This window comes from Citrus sinensis, chromosome 9, assembly GCF_022201045.2.
Source record: "Citrus sinensis cultivar Valencia sweet orange chromosome 9, DVS_A1.0, whole genome shotgun sequence".
Taxonomy (NCBI): domain Eukaryota; kingdom Viridiplantae; phylum Streptophyta; class Magnoliopsida; order Sapindales; family Rutaceae; genus Citrus; species Citrus sinensis.
This window is the reverse complement of record NC_068564.1, coordinates 16,154,314-16,170,666: the sequence shown is the minus strand read 5'-3', so window position 1 is coordinate 16,170,666 and position 16,353 is coordinate 16,154,314. Positions and strand designations below refer to the sequence as shown.

Here is a 16,353-nt window from a genome sequence, read left to right as displayed (position 1 = left end):
TTTTCTGGGACACATCGTCTAACAATTTGGTCTGCACAATACTTGAACAAATATGGGTCATCCCAAAAGAAATTCTTTATTTCTGCAAAGAATTTAGCCTTATCTTGCTTGGTCCAATGCTCTGGAAGTTTACCTGTAACAAGATAATTAACTATATCAGCATACCAAGGTAATACTTCCACACTCATTAATTGTTCATCTGGAAATGACTCATTTAATATTAATGGCTCTGTAATTGTGTCAAAGTGAAGACGAGAGAGATGGTCCGCCACAACATTTTCTGACCCTTTCTTATCTTTGAATTCCAAGTCAAATTCCTGCAAAAGTAACACCCAACGAATTAGTCTAGCTTTTGCATCTTTCTTTGTGAGAAGATATTTAAGAGCAGCATGATCTGTGAATATAATTATTTTACAACCAATGAGATAAGATCGAAATTTTTCCAATGCAAACACTACTGCTAGCATTTCTTTTTCAGTAGTTGAATAGTTCAACTGTGCATCATTCAATGTCATACTAGCATAGTAAATAACATGAGGAATTCGATCAACTCTTTGTCCTAAAACTGCTCCTACTGCATAATCAGATGCATCACACATAAGTTCAAATGGTAAGCTCCAGTTTGGGGCCTGAATGATGGGTGATGATGTCAACAATTGCTTTAATTTTTCAAAAGCCATAAGACATGAATCATTAAAGATAAAAGGTACATCCTTAGCAAGTAAATTGCATAAGGGTCTAGAAACTTTGCTAAAATCTTTAATGAAACGTCTATAGAAACCAGCATGCCCAAGGAAAGATCTTACTTCTCTGACTGTTTTGGGTGGAGGAAGATTAGAAATGAGATCCACCTTGGCTTTGTCAACCTCAATACCTTTACTCGAAATGATGTGACCGAGAACAATACCTTGTTTTACCATAAAATGGCATTTCTCCCAATTTAAGACCAAGTTCTTCTCGATACATCTCTGCAGAACTAGTGTTAGATGATGTAAACATTGATCAAACGAGTCACCAAAGACAGAAAAGTCATCCATAAAGACTTCAAGAAATCGTTCAACCATATCAGAAAAAATGCTTAGCATGCATCGTTGAAATGTAGCAGGTGCATTACATAATCCAAATGGCATTCTTCTATATGCAAATGTGCCAAAAGGGCAAGTGAAAGTAGTTTTCTCCTGATCTTTTGGTGCTATGGGAATCTGATTATATCCTGAGTAGCCATCTAGAAAGCAATAAAATTCATGGCCTGCTAATCTATCAAGCATTTGATCAATAAATGGTAAAGGAAAATGGTCTTTACGTGTGACAGAATTCAACTTCCTATAATCAATACATACACGCCATCCTGTAGTCACTCTAGTGGGTATCAATTCATTATCAGCATTCGTAACTACTGTGATTCCTGACTTTTTGGGGACAACTTGCACAGGACTGACCCATGAACTATCAGAAATGGGGTAAATGATACCTGCATCTAATAGCTTAAGGACCTCAGTTCTAACAACTTCTTTCATGTTAGGATTTAACCGACGTTGCATTTCCCTAGTAGATTTAGCATTTTCATCAAGGTGAATGTAATGCATGCAATCTACTGGGTTTATACCTTTAATATCTGCTATGGTCCATCCTAATGCTTCTTTGTGCTCTTTTAAAACATCCAACAACTTACCTTTTTGTTCGTCATTTAGGGATGATGAGATGATTACCGGCAGAGTACTTTCTTCTCCCAAAAACGCATATTCCAAAGTGTTGGGCAATGGTTTGAGCTCGAGTTTCGGTGGTGATTCTGATGATGGAATGAGTTGCTTCTCTGATGGTGCTAGTTGTTCAACTCTTGACTTCCATTTATTAGTGTCCATGGATGGTGTTGAGTCAAGCAGGGCATTGACCTCTTCGACCGATCTGTCAATATCAAAATCAAAACCAAAGTGAGTTAAGCATGTCTGTAAAGGATTATCACTAAGGTTTGAAACAAAAGTGTCATCAACTAATGCTTCTATTAAATCCACATCAACAATTCCATCATCTGCATTGTGAGGTTGTTTGGCAATGTTGAAGATGTTCAACTCCATAGTCATGTTGCCGAAGGACAATTGCATATTTCCGGTCCTACATTGAATGTGAGCATCCGCAGTTGCCAAGAAAGGTCGGCCTAGAATAATGGGGATGTGCTTCCTTGAATCCTGTATTGGTTGAGTGTCAATTACAATGAAATCAACAGGAAAATAAAACTTGTCTACCTGGATAAGCACGTCCTCCACAATACCACGAGGTATTTTCGTGGACCGATCTGCAAGTTGTAACACCACTGGAGTTGGGTGTAATTCTCCCAGTCCAAGTTTCACAAACACAGAGTAAGGCAATAAATTTACACTAGCTCCTAAATCCAACAAAGCATTCTCAATTGTGTGGTTCCCTATACTACATGAGATAGTGGGGGAGCCTGGGTCTTTGCATTTTAAAGGAATTTTATGTTGGAGTATAGAACTAACGTTTTCTGTTAAAAATGCCTTCTTTTGAACATGCATGTTTCTCTTTTTAGTACACAAATCTTTAAGAAACTTGGCATAAGATGGAACTTGCTTTATAGCATCAAGTAAAGGGATGTTAACACTTACCTGTTTGAAGATTTCAAGAATCTCACCTGTGGATTTTCCCTTTTTTCCTTTCGCTAACCTCTGAGGAAATGGAGCTTTGGGAACATATTCTTGTGGGTTGGTTTCTTCTTTCTCCTCCGGTGATGAGTCATCAACATTCACAGGTACAATTTGATTTTCTTTTGTCACTGGCATCTCCACCTTGTTGTCGACTTCTTTTCCTTTTCGCAAGGTCATTACTGCTTTGACCTCTCCATGCTGTTGTGGTGAACTGGTACTTGCTTCATGTACTCCTTTAGGATTAGGCACTGGTTGACTTGGAAACTTACCTTTCTCAACAGTCATTGCCAATGTCTGAACTGAAGAAGCAAGTTGTCCCACCATCTTTTCGAGGCTTGAAACTGATTGGGCTTGTGAATTGAAACCCGCTCTCAATTCATTTCGTAATCCATCAATGGTGCGGTTTTGTTGCTCAATCGTGGAGTGAGTAACATTCCTGAAATTCTGGAATGCATCCTCCCATGGTCTAGGTTGAGAGTGGTTCTGGTTCTGATTGTATGGTCTAAATGGTGGTTGAGAGGCTTGAGGAACTTGAGGAATTTGTTGCATTGGAGCTGCTGGTCCATTCTGTTGAAATCCTTGAGACCATGAAAAATTGGGGTGGTCTCTCCATCCAGGGTTATATGTGTTGGAGTATGGGTTGTAATTTGATGGCTTTCTCATTACACCTATGGCATTGGCTTGATCTGAGTATGAGTCATGGTCATGTGGTTCTGTTGATTTAGCAGTCGATAACGATGCTATTTGTCGAGCAAGACCTTCAACCATCTCCTTGACTTCTTTGATTCCCGAAGTTGACTCGCCAATTTGAACCTCATTTACTCCCTTAATTCGTCTAGTATTCCTGAGTGATCGACTCCGTTGTTGGGAATTATCCGCTTGTCGCTGGAAGAATTCCCAAATCTCTGATGCACTTTTTGACATTAGCTCTCCTCCACTTGTTGCCATTAGCCATTCTTGCACATTCGGCAGTAATCCCTCTAAAAAGTATTGGCATTGGTGCCATTTCTCGTACCCATGATGTGGACACTTCAAGAGTAGCCCATTGAATCGCTCCCATGTTTCGAAAAATTGCTCGTCCTCTCTCTGGGTAAACTCTGAGATTTCCCTGCGAATAGCATTGGTTTTATGCACTGGGAAATATTTATTTAAAAATTTAGTTACCATTTGTTCCCATGATGAAATGCTATTAGCAGGCAATGTATTAAGCCATGAACGGGCTCTATCCTTTAAAGAAAATGGGAATAGTCTAAGTTTGACATCATCGTCTGAAAAATTTTCATATTTAAAAGTTTGACAAATAGCGTGAAAATCATTCAGATGATTATATGGATCCTCATTTTCTAGGCCATAAAATGTGGGGAGACAATTTAGCACACTAGGTTTTAATTCAAAACTCCTAGCAGCTACATTTGGGTATCTTATGCATGATGTGCTCAAATTAGCTAAGGGACTAAAATAGTCCTTAAATGGCCTCTCCTGTGGTGCTTGTAAATCCATTTTATTTTTAACGTGTTTGTGTGTGCGAAGTGTTTTTTCTAATTCAAGGTCTATAGGTTCAAGATTAGGAAATAATGACCTACGACCATGCATGCAAAACAAATAAAATAAAATAAAGATGGGAACAAAACAAATAAAAATAAAGAAGAGGGAGAAATTACGATACTAACCTTATTGCGCTATTACAACCTTTCTATAAAAATACACAAAAATAAATACGTGAAAAAAAAATTAAATTAATAAAATAAACAAAAATTACAAAGAAAAAATAAATAAATTGAAAATTAAATTACAGAATTTTAAAGAAGAGAAAAAGAAAAGAAATACTAACCTTTATATGTAGATTCACTTTTTTTTCTTTTTTTTTTTAATAATAAAAAAAAAATACAAGAAAACAAATAAAAGAAATTATTCACAAAAATTAATTCTATGAATTAAAATTACTTACCTCCCCGGCAACGGCGCCAAAAACTTGTTGTGCAAATTTTAATGTACTCGCAAGCGCACGAATCTATTGTAGTATAGACTAATGGTGACGAGTGTCGATCCCACGAGGAGGTGGATTTTAATTATATATAGAATTAATTTTGTAAATGGGTAGTTGGATTTATGGGGGAAATGATTTGGAATATGCTAATACTTAAATTAAAATGGCGAGAATAAATTCTAAAATTGGAATTGAAATGACGAGAATAAATTGAAGCGAAGATCTATTGAAATGACGTACTTGGGTATCTGGATCCGTATCAACATGCATCATGGGCTAAATAATCCGTATTAATGCCAATTAAATCATGAGGGGGGAATCCACACCTCATGAACCACGCTCTAATCAATATGGTGCTAAGGGCTTATCGTGCCAAATAATAATAACCTTATACTAGAGAGCCGGTGTAACCAAGGCGGTATCTAGACAAGACTATTATTATTTGTCGACGAGAAGTCAAAACATCCACAAAAATTAGAGGGGAAGAGAAAATAAATTTACCAAATTAAGCCCATGACACATGTTGAGACTTCACCTTCAACCCAAGCTTGAAAGAAAATTAGCCACTCATAGTTGAACTAGGGGCAAAATGGGAATTTATTAAAATACGAAGAAAATACAAGATGGAGAGGGAATTACAGAAAATGGATCCCAAAAATAGATTCAGAGATATCCAATTAGGGGGGGAGGCCCCCTTTTTATAGATACATGGAGTAAATCATGGCCATCGGATTAAAAACAGTTTGGACGCTCAGGATTGCGCCACGTCATCAGTCAACAGTCCACGTTTGACCACGCGGATGAACAGTAACACGGTTTGACCCGACTTTGAACAGTAACGCGGTTTGGTTGAAAATAATCCTGTGTGATGCATGCACCGTACGCGAGATTTTTCGTCCACTGATATGCTGCCACGTCACCATCAACAGTACATAAGAATTTTAGTCCAACAGGATCGTGACACCTCATCAGTCAATGCCACATCATCGGTCAATGCCACGTCATCATCCGTCTATGTGAACAGTGTCGTGAACAGTAACGTATACAGTACCGTACACGTGAATAGTACCGTACATGTGAATAGTGCTATTTTTCCTTTTATGCTCCTCCTAAGGTTTTCGACCGTCCTGAGTTCAAAAGTGATGTCCGTTTTGCCGTCTGATCTCTCCTTTATTGTGAAATGACTATAATGCCCCTAAAATACATAAAATACTTAATTAAAATAAAACACATGTAATTAAATCACAAGAAGGTTAAATATATAAAAGTAAGGGTTGTTAGTAAGACTTAAAATGTAAAATGACGGTTTTCTCCTTTATAAATATGCATTTTCTAACACTCAACAGTAAAATGAAAGAAGAAGTATTAAGGGCATGACACGTGGGGAATATGACTAATAAGTTTTAAAGCCCTTTAAAGGATGAATGGGAAGTTGAAGAAGTAAGGGCAGAATGGAAAGATCTCGAAAAACAAGCATCAACCATCCAAATCATTTGAGAATAACAAGAAATGCCTCCTATTGTATATCCAAGTCCCCACATGTTAATACAAGACCACAAAATAGTGACAGCCTCGCCAACAACATAGTAACATGTCATCATGTTCCGGTCCCCACTTGGGTTATCTTTAAAATATCTCCTTGCATGCCACGAAAATCAGATTTGAGAGAGGGAGACCATAGGCATAACAACCTGCATAATCTCTAGTGAAATCAGGTGCACCTTAAACCAATTGGTTCATTTGAAATTGGCTAATTAGAGTTGAGGACACACTGCCATCAAAAACTATCTCACAGAGGACAGTTATCCAACCCAGGCAAGCTCAAGAGCCTCAACAAGAAAGGCCAATTTTAACCCTAAAATCCTACTTGAGGAAGAAAACAACCAATAATGACTGGCTACATATCCAAAAGGACACAAAGTTCACTCATTTCACAAAACACTCAATTTTTCTTCTATTTTAGGATTTCTTAGACACCCTTCACCTCCTTTAACCTCCTACTAACTTGACCATCAGAGTGCTATCACTGGGCATCGTTGTCGTTGCCTCTAACAGCTATTCCATATGATCTCAAGTTTGTCTTAACTACAATCTTCCCCCAAAAGACTATTTCTAGGTAAGTCTTTCTCCATCACTACCAAAAAACCACCTTCTCCAAAGAAACTCTCATAGTGTTTTAGGTTGAACCAAAATTAGATCAAACCATATATATATCCTAAACTTTGTTAGAGTTTGTAAAAGTTATTTAATCATATGCTTTAATAGTATGCTTTAATAGTATAATGTTGGGAAGGCTATTAAACTATTAAACCATGACTTAATAAATTTCTCAAACTTTAATAAAGTCTAAGATCGTAAATACGATCAGGGGTAGCTTTAGGTATAGGCGGCGAACAAGGTAGTTGCCTAAGGCTCCATATTTTGGGAAAGCCTCATTTTTTTTTAGTGTTTCCTTGATAATTTTCTAATTAATAAAGATCTCACCCCCCCCCTTTTAAATACATGTTTTACAAAATTAGAAAGACTATTAGACATCTATTTAATTATCAGTTATCCTACAATTGAAAATTATATTTTTATGAATAACCGACATTTGGTAACCTTTAATGTTAAAAAGATATAATTAATACTATTATTTGACCATTAGTTCATTGATTATTAGTATTTCCAAGAAAAAAATTAAATTATATACCCTTTCAATTCCCTAAAAAAATTTAATTGTTTAACAATAGAATTTTTTTACTTCTATTATTTATTTTAATTTCTATTAAAATTATTGTAATCTCAAAAATTATTTGAGATCAATAGATGAAAAAATTTCTTACTCTCTCCTTTACAAAAAAAAAATTATATTCATTGGTTCATTTAAAAAAATTAATTTATTAAAATATAAAGTTCATTTCTATTATCTCATCGTCAATTCATCATTTTAACTTTTTATATTCTATCATTTTAAGTATTCTATCTAAAAACATTATTGTTCTTATTTATTTATTTGTTTATTTTGTAGTGTTTTTAATGGAATGAAAAAGTTGTCTTCTGGACTTTTTTTTTAGATTTTATTTTTGAAAATTTTTGATCTTTTTAATTATTGTTGAAATTTAAGAATTAAAATGGAATAAAGTTTGAGCCCTTGTACATAGGGATGGCAAAAATCCCCATGGGGACGGGTACCATCGGGAATTTTCCCCATTCGGGGAGGGTACGGGGATAATTTTATACCCAATTTTTTATTCGGGGAGGGGACGGGGATGAGGTGGAATCCCCATCCCCTACCCATTTCCCCATTTTAATTTTTAATTTTATTTTTATTTTTAAAATTACTAATAAATAAATAACAAAATTATAAATATTGTTAAAAATAATAAATATCAAAATATTTATATTATTAAATGCTAATAGGTATCTTATATTAGCTCGAATTGCTACAGATATTTTGGCAATTTCAATTACAACAGTTGCTTCTGAATCAGCTTTTAGCACCAGTGGTAGAGTTGTGAGCCCACACCGTAACAAACTTCATCGAAGCACATTGGAGGCCTTAATGTACTGTCAAAGTTGGTTACGAGCTTACAATAACAGTATGAGTTTATTTTACATTGTGATTATATTATACAGTTATTAATATTTGCACTTATAAGTTACTTTACTTATATTATTTTCATTGTTTTATAATTATTTTAATAATTTATATTTTGAATGTGACTTTGTAATGGATCAATATTAATGTAAGATATATTTTGAACTTTATTTTTATCTGAATTTTTTATTTTAATATGATTAATTTAAAATCAAAAATAAAAATAATATATTAGACTATTAGTTTTTCGGGGACCGGGAATCCTCGGGGATCCCCTGTTATTATTCGGGGGGATGAGGATTCTCTCAAGTAATTCTGACGGGGACGGGGACATATGCAAAATATCGGGGATGGGTATGGGGAGATTGGTCCCTCCCCTCCCTTCCCCATTGCCATCCCTAATTTTAGGGGAATATCCCCTATAATAAAACGTGGGGAGCAGATACGTTGTGGCAGCGCAGCTGCCCCAAATGGAAGCTTAATCTCTAGAATTTACTGCTCCAGATAAGATTGCGGTCCAGACTTACCGATACTATTGAGGAATTGTGATATATAGTCCTATTAATTTGTCAAATTAGCTCCTACTGTTTGATTTATTTTATTTATTTTTAGAATTACTTTTATTGTATTTCTTTACCTGTGTTATTAAAAAATAAGTTTTATAATGTCGTCTTCATCATCAGGTTTCATTTGAGGCCTTTGGCCTTCTCACACTGTTTCTTCTTCATCATCAAACAAGATCCTTGTTACCCATATCGACCATATTGGAAAAGAGAAATTAAAAGACTATCTTGAGAGAAAAAATGATTGAAAAAGAACAAAAATATATATATTAAGTAATAATCCTTTCTTGCTTGCTTGGTGCATTGGTAGGCAAAGAAATTGCAGTGAATTTAATAGGTTCGACTTTTGAGAATGATAAAGAGAAACAAAATGCAAAATAAAATAATAGATTGTCTTTGGATGAAAAAGACCTCTTTACACTAAATCAAATGATCAACAAGACAACAACTAAGAGACTCTTTTCTTTGACACTCTTGAGTCAGAATTTAAAAGTAGTGACGAACACTAAAATACGAATGGTATATCTTTGAAATCAATATTGAATAAGGAGAAAAAAAAAAAATAACGAAGTAGATGAATAACGGTAATTTTGAAAATAATCAAGTTAATTTGATAGTGGGGATTGACGAGATGTGTTCGGGAGTCAAGACCACAAGATTCTTCAACTCGTTTCTCTAACCCAATGACTCTTGTTAAATGTCTTCTCAAATATTAGCACGAGAAGACATTATTTAGATTTCTTATCAGACTAAAGTGTATTATAGTTATAGGATCTATGATACAAACTCTTAAAATTATTAAAATTATTAATTTTATTTTCTTAATTTTATGTTATGGGTTAATTTTGAATTAGTTAAAAATATTTGCAGTTCTTTTATGGAACTATAGGTAAATAGTGTAAAAACTTGTTTAGTGTTATTTATTTTTATATTGTAATCTTAACAATCTAATTTACAAAGCTTGATGTCATTCAATAAAAATAAATAACACTAAACAAATTTTTATACTATTTACATTTATATAAAGTTCGATGTCATTCAATAAAAAAATATCATGAGTATTATTATTTTTGTAAGCTAAAAGTTATATTTAAGAGTTTATTAGTTTATCAAATAACCAATATTTATTTGGAGGTCTTTTCTCAAATTAAACGCATTTGACATCTAATTTTTCTATTTCATTTGATATTTCTTTATAATGTTTAGTGTTCATATCAATCTACTTACAACAAACTCAAATGTGGTTATCCACGACACCCACTTATTTTACATGCTACTATTCCTTTAAAGTGGGTAACTACTTTTAGGTTGTCATAAATAAGTTACATATAATGCAACTTAGTAGCTGCCCTAGATGTGTCGATCATATTAGTGAGCCATTTTTTTATTTAAAGAGATAAACTGTGCCTTTAATTGAAATATTTAAAGAAATCAGGGAATATCGGATGTTATTTTACTGCAAAAATGAACAAATAAGTCAATAGAACGACAGGTAATAAAAGGAAAGGGCAGCGAGCAGCCGATCGCCACCAAACACCAATTGAAAAGGGTAAAATAGTAATTTGGAAGGAAAATCGGAGTCTTTTTAAACCCCCCAAATTCTCAACATCAACTTGCCCCGCTGCCTACCACCTTTCTTCACTCATTTATTCTTTTTTTCTGTCTAAATCCATTTTCATTTTCCCTTTTTTTCGTTTTCAGTGAATCCAGAAAACGGAAAAAAAGAAAAAATGGATCCAGTGAACGAGTGGGGCAACTCATCTCTTGAAACCGTGGACCCAGAAATTCACGACCTGATCGAGAAAGAGAAGCGCCGACAATGCCGCGGCATCGAGCTCATCGCCTCCGAGAACTTCACCTCCTTCGCCGTTATCGAAGCCCTCGGCAGCGCCCTCACCAACAAATACTCAGAGGGAATGCCCGGCAACCGTTACTACGGAGGCAACGAATTCATCGACGAGATCGAGAATCTCTGCCGGTCGAGAGCTTTACAAACTTTCCATTTGGACCCCACCCAGTGGGGTGTCAACGTTCAGCCTTACTCCGGCTCGCCGGCCAACTTCGCCGCTTACACGGCGGTGCTCGAGCCTCATGACCGTATCATGGGGCTGGACTTGCCGTCCGGAGGGCATTTGACTCATGGGTATTACACTTCTGGCGGGAAAAAGATATCGGCGACTTCGATTTACTTCGAGAGCTTGCCGTACAAGGTGAATTCGAGTACTGGGTATATTGATTACGATAAGTTGGAGGAGAAGGCGTTGGATTTTAGGCCGAAGTTGATCATTTGCGGTGGGAGTGCGTATCCGAGGGACTGGGATTATGCTAGATTCAGAGCTGTTGCTGATAAGTGTGGTGCCCTTTTGCTCTGTGATATGGCTCATATCAGTGGCCTTGTTGCTGCTCAGGTATCTCATCTTCTCAGATCTGCATTTGCTATTTTAACTCACTGGCAAGTTGGATAATTATAAATTGGTTTTCTTTTTTCTGATTGTATTGACGTTTGGATCTTGCTTTTAACTTATGCTTTGATCTTGTAAACAGCATGCGAGCTAGCTTAGTTAGTAATATTTAAGTTGAATTAAGAGATCTGGGATCAAATCTCAAACATGGCACACATGAGTAGAGAGTAGTTTTAATTTACTATACATGCTATGGTTAAATAATTTTTTTTTTTAAAGAAAGAAAATTCTATGCAGGTTTTGTAATGGATCTAGGAGATGTGAAATCTGTAATGTATTGGATGATTGAAACTCATTTGTTTTGGTGGGATCATGGGGTGGATTTTGTTTCGTTTTAATTAAATATGAATGAGATCTAATACTATTTTAAGTAGAGTTTGGTTGGATTTAGCTGTTGGTGAAATTTCAGATCTATTGATAGGATGGTATAAGAAATTATTTGTCCTCTAATATTGAGTAAGAACTATTATGCCGACACCAAACCCCGTAAGTTTGGCTTTGATTATAAAATATTTCCTACAATTTCAATCTTAGCTTGAAAGCTAGTTTATTGTCATGTGTGCAAGTCCAGCTACAATCCTGTGATAAGTTCAATGTTGAATTAATTGCGTCTTTGGGTTCTTGCAGCTAGTGGTGTTGTAGTATTTTTCATATAATAAAATTTTCTTAGATTGTATTTTGTGTTTGGTGTAATGTATGTACTTTTTGCTTGTAGGAAGCTGCAAACCCCTTTGAGTACTGTCACATAGTCACAACCACTACTCACAAGAGCTTGCGGGGTCCTAGGGCTGGTATGATCTTCTACCGGAAGGGTCCTAAACCACCCAAGAAGGGCCAACCAGAGGGTGCGGTTTATGACTTTGAAGACAAGATCAACTTTGCTGTCTTCCCATCCCTTCAAGGTGGTCCTCACAACCACCAGATTGGTGCTCTAGCTGTTGCCCTGAAACAGGCCTCGACCCCTGCATTCAAGGCCTATGCGAAACAAGTCAAGGCCAATGCAGTTGCACTTGGGAACTACCTGACGGGCAAGGGATACAGCCTTGTCACTGGTGGAACTGAGAACCACCTTGTTCTCTGGGATCTACGCCCTCTTGGATTGACTGGTAAATGATTTGCATTTTACTTGTTTGAGGAAGTTAGTACTTTACATGTTTTGATAGATGCAGTTTTAACTCTGATGTAGTGAATGCTCTTCTACAGGCAATAAGGTTGAGAAGCTCTGTGACCTTTGCAACATTACTGTGAACAAGAATGCTGTGTTTGGTGACAGCAGTGCCTTGGCCCCTGGAGGAGTAAGAATCGGTAAGAATTACTATCTGAATTGATGTCATTGTTATGGTTATTCTTCATTGATCAACTGTTGAGGTCTTTGTTTGCAAACACGAAGCTTCTAATTCTGACCGAATTAGACTCTACTTGCTTGTCACACATTGCCATCTTAGCATAATACGATTCATGATGCTCAACAAAACCCTAGTTTGTTTGGGACGATTCAATGATGGGAGTTTCTGTGAACAGGTACTCCTGCCATGACTTCCAGAGGTTTGTTGGAGAAGGACTTCGAGCAAATTGGAGAGTTTCTTCACCGCGCTGTGACCCTCACGTTGGAAATTCAAAAGGAGTATGGAAAGCTCTTGAAGGACTTCAACAAGGGTCTGGTGAACAACAAGGACATCGAGGCCCTCAAGGCTGATGTTGAGAAGTTCGCCAGCTCATTTGACATGCCCGGCTTTAAAATGTCCGAGATGAAGTACAAGGATTAGGTCTCAAAGTATCATCATTATTGTTACTGTGTTGTTAGCAACTCTTTAGTGTTGAAAAACAGAAAGAGAAGAAAAAAAATTGCATGCATCTTTGCCTTTTGTTGTCCTAGGTTTAAACGCTTTCGTTTTAACTTTTTTTTTTTTTTAATTGGTACCCACCATATTGTGAAAGTGAGATCCGTTTCTCTTTGGTCAAATGATGATTGTTCATCTACAAATAAAACAACAAATTTATGTATTTTATTTCTTATAATGGGCAAAAGAAATCTACCAAAATTATCAAACATTTCTCCCTCTGTTGCGGTACTTTTGTGCAAGTAGTATGGTCGTGGCAAATTTTTGGGACACTTGTTAATATTCTGTCAGCGATGATCGCGTGAATGCCACGTATATATAAATATAAGGGTAAATTTTCAATTATTTTTTCGTGAATTTATTATCATAGAATTATTTTTATTTTTTAAAGTCTCAAATTAGCTTTATTTTTATTCAAAAGATGAGAGAAAAATAAAGGTAAGTTGATAAATTCTTCTATCTTAACAAAAATAGAAAGTAAATTGAAATTTTTTAGAAGATATGAATTGATTCTTCTTAACAAAAATAAGAAGTAAATTAAATTTTAAAAAATAATTTAAATATAATTAAATTACGATGAGGTATTTCAGAATCTAACTCTAAATACAATGCCTGCGGATGGGCCGTTTTCGGTTCAACTACATCTCGTTGTATTCGAAATCCACCGGAGGAGACATGTATCATAGGGCTGAAATTAGCGATATTTTGTCGATGGTGATACCGCGTGTAGAGTGCTCTAGACTTTTATTTTGATTGTAGTTTCTTCACCGCACTGTAAAGTACAATGAATTGGTCGATTGGTGTAATTTGTGTTTGCTTTAATGAAATTTTAGTGTTTACCAAAAAAAAAAAAAAAACACACACACACACACAACCACTCAAAGTTATATATATGACACAATAAAAAATTTGTCAAGAATATAATGGTAGCTAGTAGAGATGGCCAATGGGCCTGAAGGCACGTGGCACTGCACGACACGCACGTGGGCTGGACCAGACTTAGAATTTTAGACACACGGACCTTAAAAGTACGGTACGATGAAAAAATCTGCAATAAGCACGTTTTATTTTTTAATTAAAGTAAATTTAAAATTTTATGATTTTACAAATAATTTGAAATTGAATTTTTTAAATTCATTTAATTCCTAGTTTAAAAAATACTATAATTGATTTATATTTATTAAATAAATAATTGATATCATGATTTTAATGAATACAATTATAAATATCATGATTTTATAAATATACATTAATATTATTGTGAACTATGATCTATGACTCTATGTAATTTCAAGTTAACAATTAACCCTTAAGAAAGAATTATTATTATTGTTGTTGTTGTTAAGTATTAGAAAATTCTAATACTATAAAGTCAAACTTAATAATTAATATTACATTTTCTTACTATTATTAGTTTATTATTATTGAATATGGACTTGAGTTTTGAATTTTCAATTATATTAAATTTAAATAAAGGCATAGACTTAAGAAAAATACATAAACAAAAAGTACGTCAACAACTTAGTATGCGCTCTTAAAAAATTTTAAAAGAACTTAAGTGAACTTTTTTTCCTAAGCACAACACATGTGAGCACGTCATGAATAGGCACGGCACATGTGCTAGGCCAGGCCTAAGTAAAAAAATTTAGGCACAGCATTGTACGGCACAGGCACGAGTACGCACGAGCCTTACTTTGGTGCCGGCACAAGCACGCATGGGCCTTGTTTTGGTATCGGCACGGCCCATTAGCCATCTCTAGTAGCTAGATGCGGAGACCCATAATAGATTGATACGTACATTATGAACTGTTTCGCAATAAAATTACTTGTTGCTGAAGTCCGATTAAAGTGCTCGCCTTCATGCATAAGGTTACACCCTTGATTGATTAGTTCTTATTGTCATAAGTCCATAACAAATTCTTCTATCACAATTTGGGGAATAATGATGTTTGTACTAAGATGAGTGCGGAATTAACTTTTTATTCTGTAATAACTTCTTTTTTATCTTTCAGTAATATGACTAGGCCCGGTTGCAGAAGCTGCAACTAACAGCCTCGGCATTTTCACCTTGCATGAACAGCTGTCTTGGCCTGGTTGCATCAGCACCAACACGCGTGGAGGATTCCCATTGGTTATGTTACTTGCAGAAGCCGTAACATAACAAGAAGATCCTTTGCAATAATGTGCTTACTTTTTTACACTTATCACTACTGCAATTTGGCTGAAAGGTTGAGAATTGGAGAAGTAAAACATTTAGGCTGCCTTTTGGCACGCAAAATTAAATTATATTGAATTAACTTGTATTGAATTAGATTAAATTATACAATATTATATTATGTTTAGTACAATGTTAAATCATATTTAAATACAAAAAATATTTATAAATGTTTACGAGTAATAATTAAAATTGATTTAAAATTAATAAGAACATTAAATGTATAGTGAATTAGTTATTGGATAGTCATAATTATAAAATCAAAATGTTAGCAAATAATATATATAAAGTCAATTAGTCACTTGTATTATTAATTTTCATAATTATTTTTAATATTCCGTTAGTGATTATTAATTTTAATACAATCAATTATTGTAATAAATTATTAAATAGTTAATTTTATTGGAGTAAAATTACCAATTCAATTAGACTATAAAAGTAAAATAAGAAATAAATTTCAGGTAAATCATGAATAGATAAATTAATTAATTAAATTTTAAGTGATAAATAAAAAAAATGGTGTTATGTATGAAAGAAATATTGCAAATGAATAAGTTTTTTCTCTTATTCTAATCCAATCTAAACCCACTTATAAATGGAGATTATTAATCCCATGATTTAATGACTAAATTTAAATTTAAATTTAGTCCTCCCTAATCCAATCCAAGCAAAATTGCCAAACGATAGAATACTTAAGCCCAAAACTAATCTAATCTCATAAGCCAAAAACTAATCTAATCTCACACTTAATCCTCACTCTCAAACATAACCTTATGCAACAAACGAATTTATTAAAAAACTAACATAAATATCATCAGAAAACCACTATTATTTTTATAAGGGAAATTATTAGTCATATACTCTTAAATACACCAGTATCAAACGTGCTACAACACTTTTCAAGTGTATCACTCGTATACTCTAAGTTGACAAAACACTTCTGCCGTCCACCAATCCGTTAACTGCCGTTTGTGAGCGCTGACATCATAAGGGTAATATAGTCTTTTAAAAAAAATGACATGTCATCCCATTTACCTAATAAATA

The 16,353-nt window shown here is 34.7% G+C and overlaps 1 protein-coding gene and 1 non-coding gene across 2 annotated transcripts; both read left to right on the top strand.

The window, feature by feature from the left end:
• Positions 1-3,672: 3,672 nt before the first annotated feature.
• LOC127900153 (small nucleolar RNA R71) lies at positions 3,673-3,776 on the top strand. The gene has a single exon (XR_008052171.1). It is a non-coding gene; the product is annotated as a small nucleolar RNA R71 (small nucleolar RNA).
• A 6,610-nt stretch (positions 3,777-10,386) lies between these two features.
• Positions 10,387-13,256, top strand: LOC102617050 (serine hydroxymethyltransferase 4). The gene is made up of 4 exons (XM_006492476.4): positions 10,387-11,198; positions 11,968-12,358; positions 12,456-12,557; positions 12,774-13,256. The coding sequence occupies exons 1-4, from the start codon at positions 10,521-10,523 to the stop codon at positions 13,016-13,018; spliced, it is 1,416 nt and encodes a 471-aa protein (XP_006492539.2). The 5' UTR covers positions 10,387-10,520; the 3' UTR covers positions 13,019-13,256.
• Positions 13,257-16,353: the final 3,097 nt, after the last annotated feature.

What these genes read in the sequence shown, in the direction of transcription:
- LOC102617050 (XM_006492476.4), top strand. Translation starts at nt 10,521, where the DNA reads ATGGATCCAGTGAACGAGTGGGGCAACTCATCTCTTGAAACCGTGGAC. An exon ending in GTGGCCTTGTTGCTGCTCAG is followed by an intron (nt 11,199 to 11,967) that starts GTATCTCATCTT and finishes TTTTGCTTGTAG; the next exon opens with GAAGCTGCAAACCCCTTTGA. An exon ending in ACGCCCTCTTGGATTGACTG is followed by an intron (nt 12,359 to 12,455) that starts GTAAATGATTTG and finishes GCTCTTCTACAG; the next exon opens with GCAATAAGGTTGAGAAGCTC.